The sequence below is a fragment of the Dendropsophus ebraccatus genome, chromosome 11, assembly GCF_027789765.1.
Source record: "Dendropsophus ebraccatus isolate aDenEbr1 chromosome 11, aDenEbr1.pat, whole genome shotgun sequence".
NCBI lineage: Eukaryota > Metazoa > Chordata > Amphibia > Anura > Hylidae > Dendropsophus > Dendropsophus ebraccatus.
Genome location: NC_091464.1, coordinates 10,565,989 through 10,585,520, shown reverse-complemented (window position 1 = coordinate 10,585,520; position 19,532 = coordinate 10,565,989). Strand labels below are relative to the sequence as shown.

The following is a 19,532-nucleotide window of genomic DNA, read 5'->3' as shown; positions in this document are numbered from 1 at the left end:
CTACTGGGCTATGTTCACACTAGTAAAAAAGAAAACAAAAAGTGAAAAGACGTCCTTTATTGCCGCATTTTAGTTCACCTCAATAAAATGCATTAAAGTCAATAAAATGATGGATGTCCAGTCTACACAGTGTAATAAACACACTAAAAGCAGTCGTGCCATCACACCTGTGTGCCCACCAGGCGCTGGCGTCACGTGACAACATAATAGGGTTCGGCTGTATCTTGGCCATCCACCACCAGAGTGGCGTCACGCTACAACACCTAGCAAGTGACCGGCCTCCCACCGCTGTAACACCATCCGGGGGCACACCATAGCACCGGAAAGAGAGAGATCGCAAGATCGTTCCTCCCTCTCCTCTCACACTATCCTTTCACCAGGTCTCATCTGTGCAGCAGGCGACTCTGAGTGCTTTACTGTCTGCTCCACTGAGCATGGAGGCACTGCTACGTGCCGCACCAGCAACTACAACAACAGACCCCCCTGTGGTCTATATTACATGGGGGGTCTGATACTGGGGTTTTATTCTGGAGGTCTGATACTAGGATCTGAATTATACTGGGGTTTGTATTACTGGGGATCTCATATTGGGATCTGCATTATACTTGGGGACCAAAACTGGAATCTGCATTATACTGGGGTCTGTATTACTGATACTGTGATCTGCATTATACTGGGGGTCTGATACTGGGATCTGCATTATACTAGGGTCTCTATTACTGGGGGTCTGTACTACATTAGAGATCTGATGCTGGGGTCTCTATTACATTGGTGGTCTGATACTAGTTGTTTTTATACTGGAGGTCTGATTCTAGGTTTTCTGCCATGTTGTGACTCTGATACAAGGCTCTGTATTACTTTGGGGGTCTGATAATGGGGTCTTTATTGCGCTGGTCTGATACTGGGATCTGTGTAATACTGGCACTGTCATATAGGGGTCTGTGTTACACTGGGGGGTCTTATACAGGGGTCTATGTTAGACTAGAGGCCTGATACTGGGGGTCTGATACCAGGGTATGTGTCATACTGGGGGCCCAAAACTGGGGTCTGTGTTACACAAGGGTCTTATACTAAGGTCTGTGTTACATTGGGGATGTAATACTAGATGTTTATTATACTGGGGGTCGGATACAGGGCTCTATATTACATTGGGAGCCAGATACTATGGTGCTGCGTTGGCCTTTGGCCATTTCTATTAAATTCGATTTTGGTATTCTTGCCATCTCAGAAAACAGAATCCCAACAGACTACATTAAAGTCAATGGGTCCTACAGAAAACAGATCCAGCATAGCTGTCATAGCTCAGTTATACTGATACTCAGATAAACTTTAAGAATTATTTCTTGGGGATCTATAAATCTCACCCAATCTCACCCAGTCTTACTATAAAATCCTCCAAATTTGGGGTCTTTGAATCATTATTGTCTGATTCTAGGTCATATTCTTTCTGTTAAATTCTATATTCTACCAATTTACCCCACAATTCGTCACCTCTGTCGACTTTCGACTATTCCCATTATACTGTCTTATCAATCCTGACCTGATGGGTTTCTTCTGTTTCTTTCAGGTTGGCTTTTACAGCAGCTAAAATGCCAAGTGCCAAGTTGGCTGCCTTTTCCCCAGTTGGTAAGTCAAGCAGATAATAACACAACTACTGAATGCTAAACAGATAGAGAAGGTAGGCGAGGAGGTAGGTCCATCTAGTCAGCCAATATATTAAGCAGATTTGTTATTCTAAGATCCTACTTCTTAGCCTCCTCCTTTAGAAAAGCACAATTAAAGGGGTACGCTGGCGGGAAAAAAATCATTCAAATCCGTGGCAATATAGTCATAAAGAGATTCTAGAGATACAGAGCCATAATTAGAGATCGGATGGTCCGAAACGCGGCGGCATTTTAAAAGATGGAAAATAAAGTATTTAAAACAATTTAAAATAGAGCTGAAGAGATTTGTAGTTTCTTCTTCCATTGCTGATGAGAATAGAATCCCATAACACTGGGTCTTACGCTGGAGATGGGACAGAAAGTGGGGACAAGGAAGTGGGGACAACGTTAAGGTACACAGGGGCCAAATTTTAAATGTATGTAATTTACCGGTAGTTTCCTAAAACTACCGATATATAGTAAATGACTTTTCCACATGCACCAACAACAATGAGGTTTTTTTGTGTTTTTCAAGGTTTTCCAGTCACCCTTATTGACCCCCACTATCGCCCACCAGGACCCCAGACTGGTCACCCTGATTAACCCCCATCATCCACACTATCCTCGACCCGGATTAGTCACCCGGATTTAGCCTTTCCATCCCCACTATCCTCCACCTGGACCCCAGACTGGTCACCATGATTGACCCCCAATATCCTCCTCCCAGACCCCAGACTGGTCACCCTCATTGACCCCCAATATCCTCCTCCCAGACCCCAGACTGGTCACCCTGATTAACCCCCATCATCCACACTATCCTCGACCCGGATTAGTCACCCGGATTTAGCCTTTCCATCCCCACTATCCTCCACCTGGACCCCAGACTGGTCACCATGATTGACCCCCAATATCCTCCTCCCAGACCCCAGACTGGTCACCCTCATTGACCCCCAATATCCTCCTCCCAGACCCCAGACTGGTCACCCTGATTGACCCCCACTATCCTCCACCCGAACCCCAGACTGGTCACCCTCATTGACTCTCACCATCCCCTACCCAGAACCGAGACTGGTCATCCTGATTGACCCCCACTATCCTCCACCCGAACCCCAGACTGGTCACTCTGATTGACTCCCACCATCCCCTACCCAGAACCCAGACTGGTTACCCTGATTGACCCCCACTATCCTCCACCCGAACCCCAGACTGGTCACCCTGATTGACCCCCACTGTCCTCCACCCGAACCCCAGACTGGTCACCCTGATTGACCCCCTACTATCCCCCACCCAGACCCCAGACTGGTCACCCTGACTGACCCCCACTATCCTCCACCTGAACCCCAGACTGGTCACCCTGACTGACCCCCACTATCCCCACTATCCTCCACCCAGACCCCAGACTGGTCATCCTGATTGACCCCCATCATCCCCACTTTCCCCTACCCAGACCCCAGACTGGTCACCCTGTTCCCCGCACCACAGACACTGCTTCTTATACCAGACTGGTCACCCTGATTGACCCCCACTATCCTCCACCCGAACCCCAGACTGGTCACTCTGAATGACTCCCACCATCCCCTACCCAGAACCCAGACCGGTCACCCTGATTGACCCCCACTATCCTCCACCCGAACCCCAGACCGGTCACCCTGATTGACCCCCAATATCCTCCACCCGAACCCCAGACTGGCCACCCTGATTGACCCCCACTATCCTCCACCCGAACCCCAGACTAGTCACCCTGATTGACCCCCTACTATCCCCCACCCAGACCTCAGACTGGTCACCCTGACTGACCCCCACCATCCCTACTATCCTCCACCCGGACCCGAGACTGGTCATCCTGATTTACCCCCATCATCCCCACTATCCCCCCCTTCCCCAACTTCCCTGCAACTCTTCTCCTGATCCTGTAGTGTACTGCAGACTAAGTAGGACCTGTGTGTTTCATTATAGGCCCTACAGAGTCTGCAGAAACGTTGCAATATGGCCGACCTTCTGCAGGTGGCCTGCCGTGATATGTGCTAAATGAATGTGGTCTTTGACAAAGTCCTTGCCCATTTCTCATGTTCCAATAAGTTAGCTTCCAGACCTGATTGTTGACCTTGTCAGGAGCCATTACCATGAGATGAATAATGATATTTATATTTCCTGTGAGAGCTTTGAATGTTTTAGGCTATGTTCATACACCATCAAAGTGACAGCCGTTTTTTGGACGTCTGTCATTTAATGACGAGTATCGGCCACCTCTTTGATGATGTGTGAACATAGCCTTATAGTATCTAATGTTCCCAGTATTGTAGGATGTTCATATAACAGATAGGATATGGTTTAGTTTGTCTGTGACTAGAGGTACAATGACTTCTCGTGTTAAATCTGCAGAATTCGCAGTGTCCACCATTGATAAAATGAGTCGTAAAGAAGAAGAGAATTCTTGCATTTGGAAGAAGCAAACAAACAATATAAGGGAAACTTTTGTTTTTATGGAAGTTCTTGGCTCGTAAGTAGCACAACCTATTTCTTGTACCATATGGTAGGAACAAGATCTTCTAGTCTTGTCTTTGGCCGCTTGCATGTATCTTTCCTGTTTTGGTTCTGTATAAGCAAACAACACTGGTGGTCACAAACCATTGCCTATATATACCCCTTTAAGTAACACACCATTCTTTATACAAGAGTCCGTTCTCAGCTGTTTGCTACTGAAATCGGAGGGTTTTCTAACGGGTCAGATGATTTTGCTTGGGCATAGTTTTAGTGACATAAGCTTTAGTGGAATACAGCTTTATCATGTTTAAAGTGTACCTCCAGTGTTGGTCTCCTGGTTTCTCTGCAAAGTGGGGTAGGTGCAGGTTGGTACAGTTAAAGGGGCACTCCGGTGGAAAAAAAAACTTTCAAATCAACTGGTGTCAGAAAGTTATATAGATTTGTAATTTACTTCTATTTAAAGGGAATCTGTAAGCACCTGGGCCCTACCTGAGGTGGTGATAGAGTACTGTAGCTGTCAGTACCCTAGTGAGCATGGTGCCTCTTGGTAATTTGTCCGTGGAGTGGATTATGTACAATCTCAGGTCTCCTACTGTAAGAAGAGTCTCCTGCTTCATGAATAATCTCTGCTACCCGGCCTCCTGTTCACTCAGCTGTCAGCCAGTGTCTCTGATTGCAGATCAGTCCTCTGTAGGCAGGTTATGTCTGAAAGAAACACTTAGATATAGTTGAATCTCCTAACCCAAATGTGTTGTTGCTGTGATCTAGAGGTTCGATTTCCCTGATGGCAATGAAATATAGTTTTTTTCCCCTCATTATTGAAAAAAACCCTGATTATTAAAACTAATTTGGCCCCAAATGGAAATTCTTTGCACTTTTAAAAATGATACATATAACTATATTTAATTTCCATCAGAGAAATTATTCCAAGAGAAAAGAACTGTTGCTGGTTTCTACACAGTTGAGTTTCCCCTCAGACCACAGCTCCAACACATTTGGGATCAGAGATTCACTTATATCTGAGTGCTTCTTTCAGACATAGCCTGCCTACAGAGGACTGATCTGCAATCAGAGACACAGGCTGACAGCTGAGCGAGCAGGAGGCCGGGCAGCATTGAATATTTATGAAGAGGAGGGAGAAGGAAGGAGTGGTGAGGCAACCAGAGTGCAGCACAAACACTGAGCCACAACTCCTCATTGACTCTTCATAACAGTAGGAGATGGGCAAATTACGAAAAGGTAACATGCTCACTAGGGGACTGCCAGCTACAGTACACTGTCACCACCTCAGGTAGAGCCTGGGTGCTGACAGATTCCCTTTAAAATTCTGAAATCTTTTAGTGTATTCTTTCCAGTCTGACACAGTGCTCTCTGCTGCCGCCTCTGTCCATGTCAGGAACTGTCCAGAGCAGCAGCAAATCCCCATAGAAAACCTCTCCTGCTCTGAAATGCAGTAAAGGAAATTTTTAAAAAATTCCTGGAGAACCCCTTTAAATATCGTATTTGTTATGGAAAAACTGCAACACAATCCCCATGTAACCTCCATGTATATCCATGAGTGACTATGTAATACGTTCTCTCTCCTTCTACTGCAAACATTTAGTAGCTTACATTCTCCACAGAATTAAATGGACATGTGAGATGTCATCAAGAACACGGGGGCAGGTGGATAAGTCTAGTGAGTAGTTAAGAAAGCAATCACGAGGCATTACTGAGAGCATTCAATGTCTCTGCCTGCCATCTGCCTGCTAGGAATCCTTACAATCCTATTAGAGCACTGGGTGTTACCTGGGGCTCTTAAATACAGGAGGGCTGACTAGGGTCCCACATAGCAGGGAGATACGTTTAGGGGCATAAAACTAGACTAGACAGGCAGAAGAGGTTCCACATTTATCACAGAATGCTGGACTTTGTAATGACTTGATGCTTGATAAAGTCCTATACAGGAATCCCTTATCTATCGTCTCCTCCCGATTTTCTGCAATTAATACAGTCTGAACCTTTTTGCGCACAGACTCCATTCATACTGCGTTGTGAAGCCGTCAATGGTGACAGGTGTGCTCTGTATTTTTGGATTTGATCGGGCTTGTCTCTTCTAAGAAATTTAAAGACCAAAAATCTCCCCATAGAAATAAATGGCAGAATGTTCAGAAATTCAAGTATCACACAGCACTAACCAACCAATCACAGCACATATGCAAATAGCTAAAATATAGCAGCCAATAGAAACTGGCAGGTCCTTCACTTAATGCCTGACAATATCCACGCAGTCTCATGTCCCCTATTGGACAATAGAAGATGGCAGGTCCTTACCATTTGTCATGGTAACCGAGCCATTTTCTTTACTATGGATGTCACTCTTAAAGGGCCAGTATCCAAGTTGCTGTAGAAGAATTCGTTTGTAAATGGACTGGACTGCATTCGTTCTTAAAGGGCCATTACTGAATTCGTTCTTAAAGAATCTGCTCTTAAAGGACTGGTACAGAATTCACTCTTAAATAGGCAGACACAAGGTTGCTCCTAAAGGGCCAGTACCGAATTAGCTCTTAAAGGGCCAGTGCCAAATTTGCTCTTAAAGGGCCATTACCAAATTCGCTCTTAGGGTAGCTTCACACGTACCGTATCGCTGGTGATTTTACGCAAGAAAATCGCAGATCCGCCCCTGCGATTTTAGATGCAGAAAAATCGCATGAATTCACCTGCGTATTATGTATATATAAAAAACGCAGCGTAAATAACGCACATAATACGCGGGTCAATTCATGCGATTTTTCTGCATCTAAAATCACAGGGGCGGATCTGCGATTTTCTTGCGTAAAAACAGCAGCTATACGGTACGTGTGAAGCTCCCCTTATAGGGCTGGTACTGCATTCAATCTTAAAGGACAGGGTTAAAGTTTCTCTTAAAGGGGCACTCTTGTACTATGTATTTTCTTTTAGAAATTTAGTACATCTAGTTCCACATACAAATCCACCCACATAGTCATCCAGGAACAAATCTTTTAACCTGCGGAGAATACCTACTGATGAAGTCAGATATTTATCTTGGAACTACTGCAGTATATATACTGTATAGGGGAAGGTTCCTGAGTTCACTGCCACCCCCAACATACAGAATTTCAATGACCATTTCAGACAAACTATCAATCTATATATTAGTAGAAAAAATCTATATAAATATTCGGTTTAGTGACTCGTGCTGCACCAGTACCTTCCCTAAACCTCATCTCTTCTGAGCTTACACCCACAGCTTAATTTTTTTTCTAAGCCAGACGAGGCAAAGTGAATGTGGAATAGCCTGAAAGTCTGAAAGGCGAGATCATTGCTATGCTCAGATGGCGCAGCCTTGGATCCGCAGATACTGAAGCTTTGATGATAGTCGCTTCATATCACTCAGAGAGATTGACTCTGGTATCCAGGCAACACAAGCCCTATTATCATTACTACCGGGAGACTGGGCCGCATTCACATTACAGCAGTCTAAGTTAAAGGGAAACACTTGATGGGGGTCATCACCATGAGCTGACAGCTGTCCGCCATAACATCCACCGAGCAGGGAAACAAACATAGAGCGTGCAGATTCAGTCTCCTAGTACCTGATACTTGCTGTATTCTATCACAGATACAACCTACCTGACTTGTTTTGAAAGTATTTTCTTGGCTTTAACTGTTTCAGGACAATCTTTCCCATCCAATAGATGTAGTTTTATTGTACAGATAATCTTTTTATATTTATGGGTAAAAGCACAATGTTGTTGTGTTGTGTTGTGTTGCGATGGTCATATGTAGTAAACATTTATGAGATGTTGTTATTTAAGGAAATCCATCACTAGGTTTATGGAGTCTTAAACAAAGGCAGCATAAACCGATGACTAAAATGCTGAACAAAACAGTATATTAGTTAAAGGGGTACTCCAGTGATTTTGGTTTGTTTGTTTCAAATCAACTGGTTTCAGAAAGTTATATAGAATTGTAATTTACTTCTATTTAAAAATCTCAAGTCCTCCAGTACTTATCAGCTGCCGTATGTTCTGCATGAAGTGGTCTTTTCTTTCCTATCTGACACAGTGTTCTCTGCTGCCACCTCTGTTTGTGACAGGAACTGTCTGGAGCAGGAGAGATTTTCTATGGGGATTTTCTGTCAGTTCCTGTTACATTCAGAGGTGGCAGCAGAGAGCACTGTAAAGAATACACTACACCCTACAGGGCATACAGCAGCTGATAAGTACCAGAAGACTGTAGATTTTTAAATAGAAGTAAATTACAAATCTGTGTAACTTTCTGACACCAAAAGCAAAAAAAAAAAAAAAAAAATCGCCATTCTCCTAATAGGCAGGAAAATAGTCTTTTTGTGCTGTTTTGTTTATTTTTTTGTACATTATTCTCGTACTGTTTGAGCAATGTTTTTTTTTCCATAAAATTTTATAGAATTTTGTCAAATAAACATATAAATAGAAAATATAAGGTTTCCCAATTGTACACAGAGAAATACAGTCAGCTTAACGCAACTAGCAATATATTCACTAAATAATGAATGAATCAAGAACAAGAAACAATAACCTTTTGCTTCACCTGTTACATCAATTCAATTAATAAAGAAAGAGGCCTGAGCTACTTTAACAGCGTTTACCAATATGCTTTACGGCAAGCTCCATGGACTGTAGGCAAAATAGACTGGACCCGTTCAGAAGAATGAGAAAGGTTTCTGGGCATGCTCAGTGGCCTCCCAATCGGGAACATAAGCCAGCAAATAATCTGGGAATACAGCATAGAAGCCATGTGGAATATCTACCACCAGTGGCGTAGCTACCATAGAGGCAGGGCAGGCAGCTGCTATGGGGCCCGGGGATGCACAGAAAAGATAACAGTTTCCTGCTTCCTTCTGCTTAACCCCTTATGTACTGCAGTGTGTAAGTGACCCAGTGTTCAATTACAGGCTGCCACATAAAAAAGGGTTAATATTCAGAGGTCAGGGAGATCTATGCCTCACTGCTCTGATTACCCCTGACCTCTGTTCTCTGGCTGCTGCATATAAGTAGAAAAATGTGCCAGAGGTCAGGGGTTATCAGTGCAGGAGCAGTGAAGCACAGACCTCCTTGTCTTCCTTTTAACTCTTTTTTGTGTTGCAGCATGTTAGTGAACTTTGGGTCATCTACTCACTGCAGTACATAAGGGGTTAAGCAGAAGATAATCAGCTTCTTCATCTATGTATTTAACCATAAGGATTCCTAATGGTACCTATATGCAGTGTTGTGTCTAGAGAGGGGGGGGGGGTGTATAGTTTTTTGCTATGGGGCCCCATGAATCCTTGCTATGCCCCTGTCTACCACAGTTTGATCTCTGGGCAGACACCATAGGCGGAAAGTAGTCAGGATCCTGCTATAGATTTCCCAGGCAATGGTCAGAGATTCAGATTTCGTGTAGCAAGTGACATCAGTGCAGCCGCTAAAGCATCCGGGAATTCCCTGCTCATCAGTAGCTCACATGCAGGAAACACGAGAGAATCCCGCAGTTCCATTCTCCAGTTTTCTCGATTTTTTTGTTTGGGTTGTCGTTGTTTTGGCTTTAGCTGCAGACAATTCCATCGTGATTATTATGCACACAGTGTCATGGCCACTCTGTACCATATGGAGCAGAAGATTGCCTCTCATTCCCCTTTTTACAACCATGCATGAGCATTAAACTAAACTGACAGCATTCATGTGATATAATGACCAAGTGCATCGGCCACTAACATAGCATAGCTTATTATTTAGCTCCCAGATTGTCAATGCAATGCCATATCCATTAGAACACAGGATCGGGGATTCTAAATTAAAGGGTAACTCCAGTGAAAAAAATTACAAATGCCAGAAAGTGACAGACATTTGTAATTTACTTCTATTTAAAAATCTCCACTCTTCCAGTACTTATCAGCTGCTGTATGTCCTGCAGGAAGTGGTGTATTCTTTCCAGTCTGACACAGCGCTCTCTGCTGCCACCTCTGTCCATGTGAGGAACTGTCCAGAGCAGCAGCAAATCCTCATAGAAAACCTCTCCTGCTCTGGACAGTTCCTGACATGGACAGAGGTGGCAGCAGAGAGCACTGTGTCAGACTGGGAAGTATTACCACTTCCTGCAGGACATACAGCAGCTGATAACTACTGGAAGGCTTAAGATTTTTAAAAAGAGGTAAATGACAAATCTATATAATATTCTGACACCTGTTGATTTAACAGAAAACAGTAAACCCCTTTAAGACCCAACATGTAATACAATGATCTTGGTAAATCCCCCCAAAAAAGTTGCCTGTAAAGAAAATTTTTCATTGAAGAGACTGAGGGGGAGATTTATCACAGGGTATATAACATAGACTGGTATAAACTGCCCCCCAGCAACCAATCACAGCTCAGCTCTGGTAAAATGAAAGCTGAGCTGTGATTGGCTGCTGGGAGCAGTTTACACCAGTGTATAATAGACCCTCTGATAAATATGGGCCTAAGTGTGAATTATCCTTGGATTGGTGTTATCAAGTATAATTGGCAGATATCAATATATTAATCATTTTGTGCACAGATTTCTATTCTAGTCCTATTGATCTGACAGTATGGGGGGGATTTATCAAACATGGAGTAAAGTGAAACTGGCTCAGTTGCCCCTAGCAACCAATCAGATTCCACCTTTCATTTTCCAAAGACTCTGTGAGGAATGAAAGGAGGAATCTGATTGGTTGCTAGGGGCAACTGGGCCCTATATGTTTATCTAGAATATAGAGTAAGATGGGGACTTTTGCAATATATAACTAGGGCAGTAAATATGCTTTGTGTTGACTATTTCAGTATGAATAGGGCCATGTTCCCACTGCGTAAAACACCGGCCGTTCTGTGATCCGGTGTTACTGAAGATAATCCCGGCCGGTACTTCAGTACTGACCGTATGATCTTCATTTCTGTTGAATTTGGATGCGGTCGTATCCATGTGCGCCCGCATCCCAATTCACCACTGCACACAATGGAGCATGCGGCAATTGTGTGACCTGACAAGTTCTGTGCAGCTGCTATTCAATGAATAGCAGCCGCACAAAACTGACATCTCAGTTTCTCATGCGGCCGCTTGGGATCCCAGCCGGAGTGGATACCAAGAGTATATGCTCCGGCAGGGATACCAATCATTCACATGCAACGTATCTTCTGCATTAATCAAATTGCAACAACGGCCGTGATTTATGCTGAAGATACGTTGTGTAAACAAGGCCTAAATGGTAATTTTCCGTATCAGCCTGTGTCCTTTTGAAGGTCTACAGTAATTGGATAACTTTATGTTTGTAGTTAGAAAATTAAAAGGCGGTCAGAGAAACCCTGGCTGCCAGAGTGGCGGAAAGTAGGGCAGGGAATGAAGATAATGGCTTGATAGGGCTTTGCTTGGTCAATCCAGGTTCACAGATGCTAAAGGTCTCTTACATAACTCTGCCTTGTGTAACCAGGATTTCAGCTTTAACTTCTGATATGCTGTAAATATCACCGCAAATTACCCTTAAAGCTAAAGCTGGGAAACGGAGCTTTCTTATCCTTAAAGGGGTTATCCAGGCTTATACAAACATGTCGGCTCCTTCTAGAAGCAGCAGGTCTCCTCTTCTCAGGTTGGGTGTAGGTCTTGCAGCTCAGGTCTATTGAAGTGGATGTGCTGAATTGTAATACAACACATAACCTGGGGACAGGGGTGGCGCTGTTTGTACAAGAAAGTAGTTGAGCTTTTTTTTTTTAAATGATGGATAATCCCTTGAATCTACTATCAACATCCTAAGTGTGAATGTGTCCCCATTAACCTGATAATCTTCATTATAGTTGAGCAAGTAGTAAAATGCTTGAGTCCTTGTAACCCGAGTCAGGCAATGCAATGCTCCAATGCTCAACTTGAGTCCCATTGAAATCAATGGGAGACTCCAGCATTTTACCAGGCACCCATTACTCTAGGGCGGAGAGTGTCTGCTTAATATGAGAAATTTTAACTCCACACAAACAAATTCCATTATTTTTTAATTGATTGATTTTTTTTTTATATGTCGTTTAAACAAAATATAACTTTATGCAAAACACATTACAGCTGCGCAGGGAATACTGCCCAAATGTCGTCATTCCCTGCCTCATTTCTATGTGTTTAGCATAAAGCTATTATATTTTTTCCTTATAATTTTTGTATATTTCATTAAAACATTCCCTGATGGAGCCAAATACACAAAAAAGACCCCTAAAAAAAGATTTTTTTATTTTTTTTAAGGAACGTCAACAGATGGTTAAACAATAGCAGCAGCTGAGCAGGCTCACTCAACACTGATCTTCATCTCACATATTATTTGGCTTGTACATTGGTCTTTCCCTCTTTATCTTGACATTTTAGGGTCACTTTGATCCAGCAGTCCTTTTTGCAAAAGACAAAATCCCATCCAGTTTATTTGCTTGGAATCACCTCAGTGTACACTCATGAACGCAGCCCTCAGAAAAACCCCAACGTGTTTCGGATGCATTTATACTCCCTTACTCAGGGCAGCTAATGAGAACTAGTGGAATTTTTTGAAACTTCTTTAAACCCTAAACTGCTAATGTTTAGTGTAATAAAACATTTATAAACCAATTAAGAGAGCTAACCTTCTATAATGGCCTATCATGTATTGTGGAGTGGTAGTAGTAGAGATGGGGAATGCCGCGCTCCTCACTGCTGGATAGAATTGTTCTGCCTCATTTATGCTTCTTCTTTCATTGTCATTGTGTTTTGGTTTTGCATTCTATAGGGAAATGGCTCTTGTGTTACATAGTAGTTTTTTCTCTACCGGGGCAGATACAGAGCACTTACAGGCTGGCTGGTTAGGGATGTACTTAGCAGTCTGTTATTTTATTCTCCGGTACAGAAAGAGAAATCCACTGTGTTTTTGCCTGGCATACAAATTATGAAGAAAATGTTTTCAAATCAACTGGTGTCAGAAAGTTATATAGGTTTGTAATTTTTTTTAATTTTCAATGTAATGTAATTTTTAATGTAATGTAATTTTTGTAATTTAAAAATCTCCAGTCTTGCAGTACTTATCAGCTACTGTATGTCCTGCAGGAAGTGGTGTATTCTTTCCAGTCTTCACAGTGCTCTCTGCTGCCACCTCTTTGTGTGTCAGGAACTGTCCAGAGCAGGAGAGGTTTTCTATGAGGATTTGCTGCTGTTCTGGACAGTTCCTGACATGGACAGAGGTGGCAGCAGAGAGCACTGTGTCAGACTGGAGAGAATACACCACTTCCTGCAGGACATACAGCAGCTGATAAGTACTAGAAGACTGAAGATTTTTAAATAGAAGTAAATTACAAATCTTTATAACTCTCTGTCACCAGTTGATTTAAAAGAAAACTAATAAGAAAACCAAAAAAGGATGCATTTTGATCCATTTTTAGACCTGTTTTTTTTATAATGGAAGTCAATCCAAACGGATGCACATAGATCCAAATGCAAAAGTTTTTTCCCCATCTTTCTTCTGTTTTTTGCATAAAATGGATGGAAAAAAAAAACAGATTGCAAACACGCAGTGTGAACCCGGCCTGATTTTACACAGAGCCAAAGATGAGCACTTACTCAGGAATACTTGAAGACAGTGGATTTTCAGGTCATCCCATTACTAAGCTTTCAGAGAATATCAGTAAAACTGTTTGCATACATTCTTTTTACAGGGGATTTTTAATTTTTACACATTCTCATGACAATGGAGTAAGCCGTGTACTTAGAGACCCAATCACTGACATTGGACGAGATGTTCCCGATGATATTATTAGGCTTCTTATCCCTGTGTCCCCATCTGAAATCATCAGAAGTTAAGACACTGAGGGACTTAGTAAGGATTAGAGGTTGTTAATCAGGGAGAGAAGTGCTTGATACCAATAAAACAACCAAGATTAACCAGTAGGGGCATGGAAAGGACTTAATGGTTTCCATTATACTGCACTTACATCACATCATATACACCACTATAACATCCAACTGCTCTATAAGGGAAAGAAGGTAATAAAAAAGAACATACAAAGAACGTAACAGGAAGCAAAGATACATACTGGATGAGCACACCATGTATAGAGACCAGAATATCATACTTATATTTACTTGTTTAATAATTTATTTCATGATGTTATAAGAGAAGTTTGTCTACTACAAACTGGAGAAGCTTTAAAGGGGTACTCCGGGCAGGAGTCTTTTCCTATATGCCTAAGGGATGGTTTGTTTAAAAATATTAAAGGCCACTTACCTCCCTGGCTCCCGCAGTGCCCCGGTATCTCACCCCCTCCGCCCCGCAGGTTGTGTGCGGTATTACAATTCAGCTCCATCACACCCAAACTGAGGACAAGAGGGGTGCTGTTTCTGGAAGAAAGTAGTCATGGTTTTGTAAGCCGGGTCAACCCCTTCAGGCCTTGAATAGAAGTATTGTATAAGCATTGATACAATATTATTATTATTATACTATTTTGATCAGGATGCAAAGACTATAGTTAGGGGTTAAACCTATGTGTAAAGAAATGATGCATAAGCTGATGTGCTGATCTGTCTCTCCTGCAGCGGGGCCTTCTCCGAGGTGTACCTGGTAAAGCAGAGGGCCACGGGGCAGCACTATGCACTGAAGTGTATAAAGAAAGTCAACAGCTCAAGAGATCGGAGCTTGGAGAACGAAATCGCCGTGCTGAAAAAGTAAGACCTTCCCATGTGACAGAAACGGGGTTAATACTTATGTAACTGTGGATGATAACAAATCATTCTGGATGTCCCTTTTTAAAGTGAGACTGGCTTAGGGGGCCCTCACACTGCCCCTTATCTGCCCCCCCCCCATCAATCATCATCCAGAGGCGGGCCTAGCAGCCAACGTCTTCATTCCTATCCCCGCTGTACTGCGCATGTCTGAAATAGCCACAAACTCAGCAGAATGAACCCGAGGCTATTTCAGACATGCGCAGTACAGTGGGGATAGAACACTGCTGTACTGCGCATGTCCCCTTTGTCTGGATCTACACAAAATAGAAATAAAAGATTGGAGCCAATGGTGTTTTGGGGTTTTGTGGACATTTCCATGGAATCCTCAACACTTTTATCCTCTGAGTATATTCTCAAAATTCATGTGGATGGAATCTTATTTTATACATATAGTGATCTCAAGATTTTTCCAGAACACATTTAAAGTGTTTTTTTTTTTTTTCTCACCATCTCTTGTATCAAAGTATCTAAACAAAGGTTTTGTCCTCCTCTGTTCAGAATTAAACACGAGAACATTGTGACACTGGAAGACATCTATGAGAGCTCTTCACACTTCTACCTGGTGATGCAGCTGTGAGTAACCTGCTCAGTACATTGTTTCCTATAGCAGAAGTGAGATACTTTTTGTAGCGGAGCAGTTGGGGAAAGTCAGCAGCGGGCAGCACCTGTGCTGTAGGAGATGGAGGTTACCTATGTATACGGCATCGGCTTTCATGGGACGGATTGTTTACTTTTAGTTGCAAGATAAAAGTGAACTTTAGTATTAAAAATATTTACTTGATATTGTGTTTATCCTGAAATCTTTCCAGCTGTAATAATAACTTTCTCCAATCATAGGGTATCTGGTGGAGAACTCTTCGATCGTATATTAGAACGGGGAGTGTACACAGAGAAAGACGCCAGCAATGTCATCCGGCAGGTTCTTTCGGCCGTGAAGTATCTTCATGACAATGGCATTGTTCACAGGGACTTAAAGGTACAACTACTCAATGTAACCTTTTAAGACAATAGGCCTGAGGCTATAGGCCGTATTACACGGCCCGATGACTTTAAGTAAGAGAATAACCAATCTGCTAGATGCAGCTCGACAATCATACAGTAAGGGCTGTATATATATAAATATATATATACATATTGTTAGCGATGTCCGTGCAGCCCTTGCCTAATAAGTGTAAAATAATAAACTTGTACATCCCTTTCCTTGCTCCCTGGTGTCCAGATAGCTTCGGCCCGCTCCCCGCAGTGTCTGAAGTGACAGGCCGCTCAGCCAATCACTGGCTGCTGCACTGTCCTGGTGATTGGCTGAGTGGCCGATCACTTCAGACACTGTGGTGAGGGCCGAACTGGCCGGACACCAGGGAACACAGAGAGGTATGTTGTCTTTATCACACAGAGCGATGCATCGGCAGCCGGTTTTTGGCTGGTCGTTGTCTTTATCACACAGAGCGATGCATCGGCGGACGGTTTTTGGCTGGTCGTTGTCTTTATCACACAGAGCGATGCATCGGCGGACGGTTTTTGGCTGGTCGTTGTCTTTATCACACAGAGCGATGCATCGGCGGACGGTTTTTGGCTGGTCGTTGTCTTTATCACACAGAGCGATGCATCGGCGGACGGTTTTTGGCTGGTCGTTGTCTTTATCACACAGAGCGATGCATCGGCGGCCGGTTTTTGGCTGGTCGTTGCCTTTATTACACGGAGCAATGCGTGGCCGGCGGCCATGATTTTAGGCTGCTGATCGTTGTCTTTATTACACAAATTGTCCTTCTGCTGAATTGGCATGATGTGCCGGATTATTCCCCGGTGTAATAGAGCCCTATGTTCCCACTAGGTAAAACTGTCGGCCATTTTTCTTGACAAATGGCAAATATTTTAATACGAATAAAAGTGACCGTCATTTTGTGAACAGAGCTTCACTATGCACAATATGTGTCTTCTATACACCTACAGACTGACGCTCATACAAGTGACATTGTGTATTACAGCCAGAAAACCTTCTGTACCTCACCGCAGATGAAAATGCAAAAATTATGATAACAGATTTTGGCCTTTCTAAAATGGAGGAAAGCGGGATTATGTCCACCGCCTGCGGGACTCCAGGATATGTTGGTAGGTCGGACAATAATTCTTACAGTATACAGTATAATGGGCACCATTACAAAAAGAGAAAATAGGCATTTCCAGACATTTTTATCGGTCGGGGTCTGAGTGCTCAGAAGAATAAGCTCGGAGAAGTCGGCACTTATCGTGCTCTCTCCCGCCTCCCTGTCATGGCACCAAGAAGGCGGCAGTGTGTAAGTCTTTGGAGCCCTCTCCATTACATAGACACAGAGCTAGGAGAAAGGTGCGTGACATCATTCGTCTCTCCCAGTCTCCTCGTGTCTCTGTGTCAAGTTTTTTTCCATGACAGGCACAATTTTAGATGCTGTAAAAGTAGACATATTGGGGAGGATTTATGAAGGCCCCATGGCGTACGTCTCATAGCGAATCCAGCCAGCCAGGCACCCAATCATGTGCCTGGCAATGTCAGGTGCCATGGTCCTTTTTTTGATCCGCAGCCTCGGTTCCCGCACGTGGCACCAGTCTTTTCCTGGTTACTGGCCTGAAGCACTGGATGCGGGCCCACCGGCCTGAAGCACTGGATGCGGGCCCACCGGCCTGAAGCACTGGATGCGGGCCCACCGGCCTGAAGCACTGGAGGCGGGCCCACCAACCTGAAGCACTGGAGGCGGGCCCACCGACCTGAAGCACTGGAGGCGGGCCCACCGGCCTGAAGCACTGGAGACGGGCCCACCGGCCTGAAGCACTGGAGGCGGGCCCACCGGCCTGAAGCACTGGATGCGGGCCCACCGGCCTGAAGCACTGGAGGCGGGCCCATCGGCCTGAAGCACTGGAGGCGGGCCCACCGGCCTGAAGCACTGGAGGCGGGCCCACCGGCCTGAAGCACTTGAGACGGGCCCACCCACCCCCAGTATGACATTTTGCCCTCCCCTCTGTCACGCGGCTCCATTAGAATCAGAGGGGAAGGGTTTCATCATACTGGGGGCCGGCGGGCCCACCTCCAGTGATTCAGGCTGGGCCGGTGAAGGGGAATACACTGTTCTGTGCATGGGAAACGGTCCACAGTCCGTGGCTGTGCCAGTCAATTTAAGTCAAAATTTTAAAGCGATGTAGCTGCTGGTACATTCACTTTAAGTATTGGGGTACTTAAAAGTATTTGATCGAGTACTCTGTGCTCCTCGAGTGATTGTCTACAAAAAGCTTTTTGAAGGCTGCTGGGCATATTGCATTTTCACAGCTTTAATAAAGTGTACCTGTCAGGATCGGACCTTCCAAATCACCTGACTGCACCTCCATATCCATGAACACTTGACTGGATTAGCAGAGGACCTCTCCACTAATCCGGAAGGTCAGATTGTGACAGGTAATTTTAAGCCACATGGGGGGAAGTATACTTACCAGAGCCGTCTGCTATGTGTCTTCATTGGTGTCCCGCCTCAGCTGCTGATTGGCTGAGCGGCAATAGTAAGGAGAGTTGGAGGACCAGAGCAGTAAGTATAGTTTCCTGCTCTCCTCCTCAACAACAGAGCCCAGTCTGGCCGGACTGTCACTTTAAGATTAACCAGGTACCATCCCCTCTGCTGAGCAGGGGACACCTGGTTAATCAAGTCTCCCATTAATTTCAATGGGGCTCGTTACTTGAATCAAGCACTCAAGTATTTTGGTTCTCACTCATCATCATGTTTAAATGTGTTCTCTACAATATAGACTAAAAACATCCAATAAGGAGAGCCGGGGCAAATAAAGAAGGAGACTGTTTTTTTTTTCTTTTAGCTCCAGAAGTCCTGGCACAAAAGCCATATAGTAAAGCAGTGGATTGCTGGTCTATTGGAGTCATAACGTATATATTGTAAGTAATTCATCTGATATACAGTATATAACTTTTATAACTTGGATGGAATAAGATAGAATAATTGACTGAGAAAAAAATAGAGAGGAAAGAGTTTGGCTATGCTCACACAATCTCAAAATGATGATTGGACGGCCATTATGTGGTTAAATGACGGACGTCCAATAAAAACTGCTGTTATTTTACCACTGTGTGAACATAGCCTAAATGGGTGGATGATAGGGAGTAACTGTGGGGCGGTTCTATGTGAACTGAAGATATCTAATGATTGGGATTGTTTTGTTTTGACCTCTAGGCTTTGTGGATACCCCCCGTTCTATGAGGAAACCGAATCTAAACTCTTTGAAAAGATTAAAGATGGATCCTATGAGTTTGAATCACCATTTTGGGATGATATTTCCAAATCTGGTAAGTGTATTCTTTATTATTTAGGTTTGGAATATATGGATGGAGTCAGGTCCAACATTTGTTCTTCTCAACAGCCTTAAAAAATTGCTAAATGAAATGTGCCGTGTACAAGGCTTATATTAAAGGGGTACTCCAGCAAAAATCTTTTGCTTTTAAATTATCTTGTGTCAGAAAGTTATTTAGATTTGTCTATTTTACATTTTTAAGTCTTCCAGTACTTATCAGCTGCAGTATGTCCTGCAGGAAGTGGTGAACTCTTTCCAGTCTGACACAGTGCTCTCTGCTGCCACCTCTGTCCATGTCAAGAACTGTCCAGAGCAGCAGCAAATCCTCAT

The 19,532-nt window shown here is 43.7% G+C and overlaps 1 protein-coding gene across 6 annotated transcripts in view; it reads left to right on the top strand.

Moving 5' to 3' along the window:
- CAMK1G (calcium/calmodulin dependent protein kinase IG) overlaps window positions 1-19,532 on the top strand; it is a 41,897-nt gene that overhangs the window by 13,450 nt on the left and 8,915 nt on the right. For 5 of the 6 annotated variants that reach the window (XM_069944450.1, XM_069944451.1, XM_069944448.1 and 2 more), the window contains exons 2-9: window positions 1,568-1,626; window positions 4,026-4,143; window positions 14,691-14,819; window positions 15,378-15,452; window positions 15,717-15,855; window positions 16,865-16,988; window positions 18,714-18,789; window positions 19,085-19,197. In XM_069944450.1, the coding sequence (XP_069800551.1) occupies window positions 1,590-1,626; window positions 4,026-4,143; window positions 14,691-14,819; window positions 15,378-15,452; window positions 15,717-15,855; window positions 16,865-16,988; window positions 18,714-18,789; window positions 19,085-19,197 (811 nt within the window). In that variant the 5' untranslated portion in view covers window positions 1,568-1,589. Of the gene's footprint in view, window positions 1-1,567; window positions 1,627-4,025; window positions 4,144-10,584; window positions 10,640-14,690; window positions 14,820-15,377; window positions 15,453-15,716; window positions 15,856-16,864; window positions 16,989-18,713; window positions 18,790-19,084; window positions 19,198-19,532 lie in introns of those variants that run through there. The other variant, XM_069944454.1, reaches the window with a different exon arrangement.